This window comes from Lissotriton vulgaris, chromosome 3_1 (genome assembly GCF_964263255.1).
Source record: "Lissotriton vulgaris chromosome 3_1, aLisVul1.2, whole genome shotgun sequence".
NCBI classification, from domain to species: Eukaryota; Metazoa; Chordata; class Amphibia; order Caudata; family Salamandridae; genus Lissotriton; species Lissotriton vulgaris.
In genome coordinates this window covers 1,019,618,843-1,019,630,996 of record NC_141689.1, presented here as the reverse complement: position 1 = coordinate 1,019,630,996, position 12,154 = coordinate 1,019,618,843, and the positions used below count along the sequence as shown (strand labels likewise).

The following is a 12,154-nucleotide window of genomic DNA, read 5'->3' as shown; positions in this document are numbered from 1 at the left end:
GCAGGCCACAGAGACACACATTTTCAGAACCTTTGTTGGGGTATGTTTAATGCTGAGTAAATGACAGAATCTTGAGGGCCTTGGTAAGGAGGGGAGGCTGAGGGCCACTTCTGACTGTTGGAGATATTTTTTTTTAGATCAGTCTCAAAGGAGCCGGTATTGAAGTGAGGTAGAGGACAGATCGGGGAGTTACATAGAGGACATGAGTATGAGGGCATGGCATTCAAATGGAGTAGTAGCAGCATTGTAAAGGGTTGGATCCCAGATGGTACTGATGGGTTATGGAAATGCTGAGGCAGTGGCGGGATAGGATTTAGAGGCAGGGCCTGTGCTACATTAAGGCTAGGCAATCACCACCAATTTAAGGGTGTCAGTTTGCCTCAGGAGGCATATAATGAGGCTTCACTTCCAAAAAATGGGTAAGAATGATGTTACAGCCTAGGGTATCAAGAATCATTGCACAAGCCCTGATTGAAAGGGTGGATTAAGGAACGTGGAAATAAAACTTCTTTGAAAACGAGGGGCAAGACATGAGGATACTTGAATCATACATACTATTTCGTCACCTGCTGTTTGCACTCATTCATTTTATTGCTGTTTTCTCCTCTGTTGCTATTTCCTTGTCAAGGTATGCATAAGCCTATTTTAACTCATTGATACTTGTACCTTATAATGTATCTATTTCCCTTTCCTTTGTAAATTATTGATCATTTAATTAAAATGCTTAAATTCGATATGACTAGTGCATTGGGCAATACCTTGCATCCTTAAGCTTGTAAGTGGAGGTGAACCTTTCATATGTTGCATACGTTGTGGCAACAGTCTGTGACAGTCGGGATGATAACCTTCTATTCACTGACAAAGTGGACTACTCAGTTGCAGGATTACAGAATAACTGTGGTTGTGTCCATTGCAATGGTTTTGCGCAGAATATACATTTTGAGTTGTAATGCAAGTGATATATATGATTTCTGTTTTTGTCCAAGGGGGATTATTAGGCAGTGTATGGCCATCCATTCGGGGGCAGTAGGGAAGCACCAAGGTATTTGTGACTGAAAGGAGGGGACAAGAGAAAAAGACAAAATGTACGTTATTTTAAATAGGCGGTAGGAGAAGCCAAATAGAGAGATAATGTCACTAGAAGAAGTGATGTCAAATGAAATGCTGGCGGCCTTGGCCTGTGCACTTGGAATCCTTTCTTTGAAGCTAAGTAGGCTCTGAAGACTCAAAACACCATGAAAAGGAGCAAGAACAACCTGATAGAAAGGAAGACACTATATGATGCTAGTTTATTCTGTGAGAAGTAGTGCTCCAGAATGTACACATGTATTAAGCTGTATTAATTGGTGGCTCTGGTGGCTCTTTCAGGAGCTGACCACACACACGGTTTTGTCAGTCAGTCAGTCAGTCGGTCAGTCAAAACCACTTTATTAGATTAGTTAAAATCATAAAAGTATTCTAGACATTTATAAAACAATTAAAACATTATTAAAAAATCAATTAATACAGTATTAAACATTTTCAAAAGTTAAAACACAGTTTAAAAGGGTAATTACACGATTTCATTTCCGTTTGAGCCCAACCGTACATTAATTCAATACATAAAGCAGAAATTGATAATCTTTCAATATTAAAAATCCGATCTTAACCTCAATCTCTTACTTCTTACAGATGCAGCCAGGAAGCTGGCGGTACGATACATGGTTACTGGAGAATCCATCATCTGTAAATATAACAATGCGGGCTTGTACTGCGTAAATCTCATCTCCTTCAATAATGGTTTTAAATATCGAATCTGGGGTTCACAATAAAAGGAGCAGAAAAACAGGAAATGCGCAGTGTCCTGGGTGGAAAGACCATCGCATTTGCATGGGGACGACTCCTCAAGCCTACACCAATCTTTCTCGTCCCAAAGGACCATATAAATTTGATTGAAACGGAACTTAGTCAGTAGCCATCTATGGAAGAAATGTGTAACCACTGACAAATAAGGAGCCAGCTCAAGGGATGAAGTTAACATTACATGCACCCTCTGGATTGTTTGCATAGTTCGACCGTTTCACGCTCGGCAACACAAAGCCTAGTAAAGTTAGTCTTCACCCACACTAGATCTGCTTTACACAGGGATTCTGGACTGTCAAAAATCTCAGGGCGTCCTAGTTTCACAGCCAAGGACTCTACATAGGACAGCTACTGGATATCCCTCCTGTGGTCTAGTTTGAGACAATCTTTTATAATCTTGTGGTTAAGGCTAAGGTTCGGGTTTAGCCAGAGCTTGGCCCAAATCAGGAGCGGGGCTAGATTTATTGTGTCTAGAATGTAACCAAGACCTAGCTCAAGGTGTAGGGAATAAGATGCAGTTGACTGAGGTAGGCCCAGCAACGACCGTAGGAATTTATTTTCCTCTATTTGGATGCGGTCAGATTTTACAAAACCCCAAATTGCAGCCCCATATCTCGCAATAGCGGCAGTCTTGGCTTTATAAATGGCCAAGATAGCCTCTATGGGTTTTCCCCCTAATCTCTTTGTGAACCCCAAAATTTGCTAGGCTGAACTTCTCACCACGTTTGCTTTAGATGTTAACTGCGGTGACCAAGTACCCCTTTGGTCAAAGATTACACCCAAGTAGGCGAAAACCTTAACACTAGAGATAACCTCGCCGTCACAGAAGAAGGTTTTTTCTTTATTTTTAGAACAGCCTACTGACATTGTATGGGATTTACTGCTATTAATCACCAGGTCAAGACTGGACATTAAATTTCCAAAAGAGTCAAGTAGCTTTTGCAGGGCAATTGGGGTCCTGGCTATTAACACCGCGTCATCGGCATAGAGGAGCACCGGGATTGGTGCACCCCCCATGCACGGGATATCCTGGGTGACAGCTGTTAGGTCATCCTCCAATGAATTCACGTATAACGTGAATAACATTGGGGCCAGGATGCAGCCCTGGCGGACCCCTCTACTTGATCTAAAACTTGCCGTACATTTCCCCTCTGTTGTCATTCTAATGCAGGCTTTCAGATCTTTATGGAGCTCCGCTAGGAAATGTACCAAGGAGCAATCAAGGCCCAACTTCAGGAGCATAATCCACAGCCTTGATCTATTGACTAGATCAAAGGCTGTGGATAAGTCCATGAAGCCTAAAAATATCGATCCCCCTTTTGCCCTCGTGTATTTGGAAATTATAAGATGAAGATTGAGGCATTGGTCCTCTGTACTCCTCCCCGACCTGAAGCCATATTGTGCCTCGGAGAGAATATTATTCCCTTTGGCCCAAGATGCTATTCTCGCCAGGACAACCTTCCCTAGAATTTTAACCGAGGAGTCCAGCAGTGATATGGGTCTATAGCATCTAGGGTCTCCCCTCTGACCTTTTTTGAACACTGGGATTATAGTAGCTGAGGACCAGGAGTTAGGGAATCCTACTGCTGCTGATGCATTAAAGACTTTGGTTAAAATGTTAGCCCAGTACAACGGGTTGGCCTTGAACATATCAGCTGGGACCCCATCAGGTCCCGGGGCCTTTCGGCCCGCAGTGCCCTCTATTGCCCTGATCACTTCCGCTATATCAAAACTAACAGGCGCCAAGGGGAGATTGGACGCAGGGACTACAAAGGGTTCCTGCTCCATGTTGCTACCGTAGATTTTTTCGAAATGGCTAAGCCAATCTACCTCAGATATGTTAAGTTCCAGCACAGTATTTTGGTCACAGGAGAACAGAGGAGTATTGATAATTGACCAAAACTTAGCGCTGTTTTTTAACCACATGGCTGCTGGGCGTTTTCCCCCCCAGTGCTGGAAAATGCCATTTTAGTGGCACTATGACGAGCTCAGCTCGTCATCAGCACACGACACCCGTGGGTGATGACGAGCTGAGCTCGTCATCAGCATCGAAAGGGTTAAGGTGGCTTTATCCATGAGCTCGGCCCAAGCATCACTCTTTAATTCATTTTTACGAGTTTTAATTGCCCTAGTATAATCTTTTCTAAGTTGCACTACTAGGGCTTCGCCCTCGGACGAGTATTGAGTGCTTTTTTAAGGAGGTTATGGGCTTTACTACAGTTGTTATCAAACCAGCCCGTCACCGGTTTATTTTTACCTCCCTGGCCTTTAGCTGTTAAATTTATGGCCACTGTCCGACAGACACCTTCAAAGGAGGATAAAACATCCTCACTCCTAGAGTGGGGGTTGGCACAAACATTCAAATCTACAGCAGCCGTAGATGTTAAGTTTATGAAAAAATCCTCAGGAACTACTTTTCCCCATTTGATCCTTCTCCCCTGGTCCTTAACCTTAAGTGGCATTGTAGCCTGGGGGATAACAGATGATTTTAGCAGCAAAAAAACGTTTACTAGCTCCATCCCCACGGGATTATGATCTCTCAACGGCATAGCAACAGCATTATAGGAAATCACATATTTAAGGAGACCTGATGATATAAAAATAAAATCAATTATCGAATCACAGTCCCTTCCCGTGAATGTGGCAACCCGTGTACAATTGTCATAAAACTCCGCCTCATACAGGTCATTTCCAATTAATAGATTTTCAAGAACCTGTCCCTTCTGAGTATGTTCGAGATGAGGGGGTGAAACACCATCCGGCCCATCTGCGTCCTTTAGAGCACAATTTAAACATAAATGTACATTAAAATCACCCATCAAAATAAAATGGCAATAAGTGGTTTGCTTTTCCTTATATGAGGTTAAAAAGTCTGTTAACCATACTAAGTGCACATTTGCAGGGTAGCTGTGCGGTGAATTGTAACAGTTTACAAGGAGCATTTTACAACCATCATCCAAGGTTATCTCTACGACAAGAAAATTATGCGTGGCACAATCAATCTTTGTAATTTTGCCCTTAACATTCACAGAGACCAACGTCAAGAGGCCCCCTCTATTCCGACCTGCTGGGGAGGGCAGAGCAGGTACAGAAAAAGAAGTAAAGCCATCCAACCAATAATCACATTCCGTGTCCCAAGTCTCTTGCATGGCGATAATGTCGTAAAGCTTTACAAAATTTGTCCAATTGGGGTCTCCCCTCTTTGACCGTAAACCGGCAATGTTCCAGCTTAACAACCTAACAGTGTCCCCTTTGCCAGGAATGACCGCAGCCGGATTATTACCATCAGCATCAGAAGAAGGTACAGGAGTTATAGGGGTAAATTCCACTATAACTTCATCAACTATACCCTCTCCGGCCCCCCGTCAGTCGCACAACTCGAGGCCTGAGAGTGTGTCAAACCTATTATGTGTTACAATGGGGGGTCCAAATCTGAAAAAATTGTCCCTTCCTGGTCCCTGACTTTGACACATAGACCTGGGCCCAAGTGGAGTAAAAGGACTTAATCCTTGTCTAGGAGTAGAGGCTACAGTAAGATGATTGTAAAAATATCCCAAAGGGCGCACTTGGATACTGTTACCGTCATTCATCCTCGATGCTGCCCGTAATAAGACTGTGGCCACGTGTTGTGGATATTTAAAATTTACTACCACGCAGTCCCCTGTACAGTTTTTTCGCGTGGGACCGATCCAGTTTACCCTCCTGGTCTTGATCATTTCTCCGGCGAATTTTGTAGGAAAACCACAGTTTGAACTCAGCCAGGATACCACTTTATTTTTAAGAGAATCATGTGATTCCTCGTGTGACTCGGCTGCATCTGGGTTTTGGGTCGGGACGTTAGCCAGTACAATTACGTAGGGAGCACAATCCGGGGGTAACTTAATAAAATTGCTTCGCCTACTTGGGACGGCATTTGGGTCTTGAGCGGGGCCTGGCTTAGGGTGTACTACAGAGGTAACTAATGGCAGGGGGAATGGGGCCAAGGGAGCAGTGGGGTCAATATCGGCTCTGTTAGCCTGTTGGGGGGTGTGAGTTGGTTTAGCCACCTTTGCTACGTTTTTTTCAACAGACTCTGAATGAATCGTACTAATTGAAGGGGGCGGAGGATTAACCTTATCTGGATGGACTAGCTGTTTCTCTAACAGACCTCCTAATCTTTTTATCTCTGCAGTAGCAGTATCCAGTTTGGCCACTAGGGAATTAAGGGATTCCTCGAGTTTTAGTTCAAGTTTGGCTTCTAAGGATCTAATTAGCATGCCAAACTGCTCAGGGCTCAGGGTTATATTTGCCTCTTTGTTACCCTCCAAGATCGAAGTAGCCTCCGGGGAGGTATGGCTGTCAGGCGGATAAGCATCTACCCTTCTTTTGTGAACATTCCTACCCCCCCTTTTACTTTGCTGCTTTCTGCAGGTTCTGACGGGTCTCGTGTTGTTATGCACTGGTACCACCTCTTCCTCCGGGTCCGAAAGCGACTTGTCAGGGGTTACTGTGTCCGGGGCCCGGTGGATCAGTGCTTCTACTACACTGACTACCTCCAACCCAGGATCAGCGCCATTTTCGCTCACTGGTGGAGCCTCCATTGGGGGAAGACCCACTAAAGATAGGTCATGATCTGATAAATTACCTTTATCCAATGAGGCCCTTCTGTCATTGTTGATCTTGTTAACCATTTTTACTAAAAAGTTGTCAATGGGACCTGCCCCCACAGAAGCCTTGTCCTTCTTTGATCCCGACATGAGTGTGATTTTATGCTTTAATGAGGGTTAACCTGATCACAAGTATCTCAAAATACTCAGCTCCCAATATTACAGTACATAAAAATAGACCCTCTGCCCTTTCAGTCACTTTACCCTGTAGATGCTGTTCACCGAGATGTTTGCACAGGATCTCTGGCCCAGCCCAGCCTCTTCCTGCCTCTGACGGCCGCAGACGGCCCGCCCTTGTCCCGGGCTTCTCCCGGTCGCTCCCGCGCGCGACTCGCGTGGCGAGAGGGGTGTCAGCCTTTTTCAAGCGCCTCCTGGCGCGTCACGGGCGCGCTGCCCCAGAGCCTGCTGGGGAGTGTGGTCCGGACCGGTAAGCCGGTCTGCCGGTCTGCCTCTGTCTGCCTCCGTGAACAAAGCCGTTCCCCTCACGGCACCGCCCGATGGCGTCGCAGTAAATATTACTCGCTCCTGGTGTTCCCCCTGGGCTTGCGGGGGTCAGCCTTTTTCAAGTGCCTCCTGGCGCTCCTGGCGCGTCACGGGCGCGCTGCCCCAGAGGCTGCTGGGGTCCGGACCGGTAGGCCGGTCTGCCTCTGTCTGCCTCCGTGAACAAAGCCGTTCTCCTCACGGCACCGCCCGATGGCGTCGCAGTAAGTATTACTCGCTCCTGGTGTTCCCCCACGGTTTTGTCAGCTCAGAGAGGAATTAGTTAGGAATGTAAAAAGCACACAGTACAATTAAATGTGTTCACTGTTTATTACATATTAGACTTTGCATCCGCGCTGAGATTCAGTAAGCTGCTCCACCTTGAAAAGTTTACTTTGTATATATAGCTCCACATAAACCTGGACATAGGTAGGACTCAATCTTCTCTCTCTCTCATTCCATACCCAGGAAAATATAATTATGCTAAGTTTAGAGGAGCGTATAAGTAGGGATCAGCTCCCTTTCAGGATCCTTTAGTAGCTAAGTGGTTTTGATTGGTGGAAACCCAGCAAAAATTGAAAGATACTGTAGTCCTGTGGAAAAGTCTCATTGTCACCGTGGTACTGCTTCTCTTTAATGGTCCCACAGTTGCCATGGTACTGTGTCTCCTATTTTGGTGTTTCCAGAAGATGCCAGCGTCTTCACTGTACTCCTAATGCTTCACCGTTGCAGTGCGGGATGGAAAGCTTTTATGTGCTTCTTTCATGTGTTGCTCGTTTGGTAGTAAATTACCAGTCCTCTGACTATTTGTTGCACAGAATGACTTTTCCGTGGTAAAAGAGGAACCTACAGCTCCTTTCTTAGGTTTAGCTTAAAGTCTCCCACTATTAGATCAGTATATTGATTGCAATAACCTTATGTTCAAGCTCTTCCCCATGTGTCAGTGGGCCCACAAATGATTCAGATGCTTCAACATGAGCGCCAATGGTTTACGTGGGGAAAGGAGAATGGGATAAGAGAGAAAACAGAGACACAAAGCTCCACACTTGAAATTGAATTGAATTATTGCTGTGGGTATATATAGCTTAGTAATAGCTTGTATAATCAACTCTCTAGGTTTCAATAGGTAACTAGGAAATCCAGAAAACCAAACACAAGGTAACATAAATATATTTTAGTTAATAACAACTCACTCGGATTCACCCTATACAACAATCTCTCCTTCTAGGAACTAATTGCCAAAAACTTAAGGTAGCTTGCTGCCAGCTCTCACAAAGAATCTCAAATCATTTCTTCCAGAGAGCAACTTTAGAACTGCTGTTTAAGATTTAGATAGAATTGACAAATGTAATATTTCTTTCTGAGTAACAAACTGTACATTTAAAGTAGATAAACTTTTGTACATTAACTTAAATGTTTTGAGAGTAGTAAGTCTGAATTGTGCTTATCTTGTGTTAGTTTTTTGTTGTTTTCAGTGTGATTATTTTCTGTTGCATTGCAGTGCACACAACCAACGAAAAGTGCAAAAAAGGATCCTGTTACACCGGTCTGCGGAAGATCCACACTTCTCTTAAGGTCAGCTGTGAAGAGTTTCTGCTCAGTGGATTCCGATATGAGCACCTTGATCCTCCCTCACCTGACATTGATTACATTTCCATCAGGCTGGACTTTACTGACATCAGGAGCAAGACAATACACAAGGTAACACTGAGTGCATTTCTCTTACACCATGCAAATTTAACCACTGCTCATAATCATATCGGAACGAAAGAGAAATGTCAATTGAAATTACGGACTTAATGAATGAATTTAACTTGTAAATGTGCATACATCAGAAATGTATTGGAGCAAAGGACCCAAAGGAAGTTCTTTAGAAAAACCCTAAATAATTAAGTGAATGGAAAGAGAGATAAGCAGCCTTAGGGACAAAAACAGAATCCAGTAGCACTAATTTCAGGAAAAACATAGGGAAAAAATTGATTTGCAATCCATAATCCAGATCATGTTGTAAATGCATATGGGTTGGTCAATTCTTAGAAGTGTCTTTATAGTGCTCTACAGTCCAAAGTGCTGTACATTTCAATTGTTGCTATTACCCAACTTAGAGCTGTGTGACATAGAGTGGGGTGGCATAGGGTGCCATAGAATGGAGCGACATAGAGTGGGGATAGTAGAGTGGAGTATTGTGTCATAGATAAGAGTGGAGTAAAGTGGCATAGAGGGAGTTGTGTAGAGCGCTGTAGAGTGGAGTAGTATCAGAGTAGCAATGAGTGGAGTAGACTGATGTAGAGTGGAGTGCATAGATTGGAGTAGAGAATAATGGAGTCCAGCACCATAGAGTAAAGTGTCATAAAGTGTAGTGTTGTAGATAGGAGTAGAGTGGCCTAGAGTGAAGTGGCGTAAAGTACAGTGGTACAGAGTAGATTGACGTAGAGTGCAGTGGCATAGAGTACATTGGTTCTGAGTAAAGTGGTTTAGACTGTGTTGGAGCACAGTGCAGTGACGTAGAGTAGATTGCAGTGGTGCAGAGTTCAATGGCATAGAGTCGAGTGGCACATAGTGGAGAAGATTGGCGTAGAGCACAGTGGGGTAGAGTGCAGCAGCATAGCCTAGATTGCTCCAGAGTAGAGTGAAGTGGCACAGAGTGAATTAGAGTATAGTGGCATAGACTGCCTTGGTATTGAGTGCACTAGAGTGGCATAGTGGCATTAAGTTCGGTAGCGGAGAGTGCAGTGGGGTAGAGTTTAGTGTCATAGAATGCCTCTGATGAGGGGCTAAGCTTCCCTTTCTGGGTGCATAGTAGCCCTCATTATCTAAGTGTAGGTGCTCTCATCTCTGTAGACTCTCCTGCACTGCCCAGCCCCTTGGCTTTAGAGGGGCAGCAACCCCACATTGGAACAGCACAAACACATGATCAGTTCCTGCCCTTCTATAATGCCAGTATGGGCGACCCCTGCAAATACTACTGTAGGTTGGAAGTTTTACCACCAAGTAAAGTGTCCATTATTGCTCCAGACTGGGCAATACCGTACGTTTTTATTCAGAAATTGAAGGTTAGAGAAAGAAATAAAAGAGCAAATTGCAATAAAAAGTGTACTCTCTATCAGAATGTGGATAAGTAGTTACCGAAAAGCAGTCAATTTTACAGAACAAGGTGGTATTTAAGTGTTAAGATCTGCTGACAAGGATTTCAACAAAAAAAAGACCTGGTGACAAGGCCCTTCCTGAGCTAAGCTTTAGTCTTGTCAATCTCAAAGTCCCGCCTTTAAATAAGAAAAATAATGTCTGTTCAGATCCACTGACCCCTTACGAGCTTATATTGATAGAATTCACAATTAATATGTCAGATACGGCTAAATGTAGGAGGTAAGAGCTAATATGAAATAAAATGATTCCAACTCGATAGATACTCTACAACTTTATAGTTATACAAAGTTTTGGCAAAACACAGGACTCAAACGTTGGATATCTTCTACATTTCACCTCAAGGATGTTCAGGAATTTAAAATGTCATGACTATTGATGACACCTGAAAAGCACATATTTGCTCTAGAAATGTGTTTTCTGATTATGTGTGTGTGTGTGTGTGTGTGTGTGTGGGTGTGCGTGTGTGTGTGTGTGTGTGTGCGCGTGTGTGGGTGTGTGTGTGTGTGTGCATGTGTGTGTGTGTGCACGTGTGTGTGCGTGCGTAAATGTGTGAATTTACGATTGACCCTGATATCAACAACCTTGCCTTTAATTATTTACTGTTTGTCCTTGGTGTGCTTGTATAAATCCCTAAACATTACAGAATGTATTCTCTTGGTTGGTCAAATTAAACCTTATGTATTTTCACGATCCTTTATTTAGTAATACGTTTCAATCGACTTCTCACAATCAAAATGTTTTTAATTCACTCATTGTGTTTTTTAAATTCTTTTAGACAGAACACGCCTGGATCCCAGTGCAGATCATGGGGGCTATTCCAAATCAGATCCCGCGTGCCGCATACATGGCCACATTCATTTTGGAGGTTGATCAGTTTATTTTGACACCCCTGACGACAGCAGCATTGGATGCAGAGGATGGTGAAACGCCAAAGTCACTTCTTGTTTTCAACATCACCGAACCACCACTCCATGGTTACATTACACATCTATCCGATCAAACAAAGCCAGTGACGTCCTTCACATGGAAGGACCTGAACGAGATGCTCATTGCCTACCAGCCTCCAAACTGCAGCCACACAGAGAGGAGGAACTATGAGGTAATGGAGAATTTAGACATACACCCATCAGTGTTCTTAAAAGAAACCTGATAGGTAGGTGGACCTTAGTGATGAGGACCAGTGAGGCTGAAACCAGTGATTACCAGTGGTTGAAGTTAGTTCCAGCATGCCACCCATCAGTTTTTAGTTTTTGACAACGATGCCCTCAATTTTAAGATTTCAACTTAATCCTACAATTCTGAACCTAATCCCTAAGAAGCAGAATACTTTGCAATGTGTGAGTATATGACAAAGGTATTGCTGCAGGCTCGAAGCTTGTTGGCTAGCGTCTATTTTACCAACATTAAATGCAGACTTAAGCAACCTGGGAGGCTGTAAGGCTGTGGAGATGTACTCAAGTGCCTAAAGAAATATGGGGCCTTTTTCACCATCACAAAACCTGTTCCACGCAAAGTTGGAAGGATTTGTGATAATGAAAAATGCAATACAATACATAAAAGGGTATTGCAAGTCACTAATGTAATTACAATTACAACTATCAATGTCAAAGTTGTGATTCCTTGCATATTGCAAGAAAAGAGAGGGGCTAAGGGGCACTTTCATGCAGGCACAAAACCCTTAAAAATAAATGGCTGCTCTTACTAGTCATCAAAGATACACAAAGTGGAAGATGTCCAGGAGATGGTCTCCTGTGTGCAAGTGATGGAACCAGTGCTTAATTTGTAAAATAATAAGTGCCGGGGCCCTGACCAGGAGGCCACTGCAATTTGCACCACACATCGCCCCTGTCATCGCTGCCAAAACAACTACTAACCATCTCTCTTGTCTCTAGACCAGTCAGATTATTCCAGGTCTCCAAACCTAATGGAATGGCTCAGGAGGCAGGTATTAGTAATTTTTATTGCATGTTGTATTCAAAGACAACCGATGTTCTGCTCATCTCTAAAGTAGATGAGCAGCGCCACCATGTGGTCATAAG

The 12,154-nt window shown here is 43.7% G+C and overlaps 1 protein-coding gene across 1 annotated transcript in view; it reads left to right on the top strand.

Annotated features, from left to right (window-relative positions):
- FREM1 (FRAS1 related extracellular matrix 1) overlaps nucleotides 1-12,154 on the top strand; it is a 564,068-nt gene that overhangs the window by 118,267 nt on the left and 433,647 nt on the right. Inside the window, exons 4-5 of the mRNA XM_086961404.1 lie at nucleotides 8,470-8,669; nucleotides 10,891-11,214. Coding sequence (XP_086817530.1) covers nucleotides 8,470-8,669; nucleotides 10,891-11,214 — 524 coding nt within the window. The remainder of the gene's footprint in view (nucleotides 1-8,469; nucleotides 8,670-10,890; nucleotides 11,215-12,154) is intronic.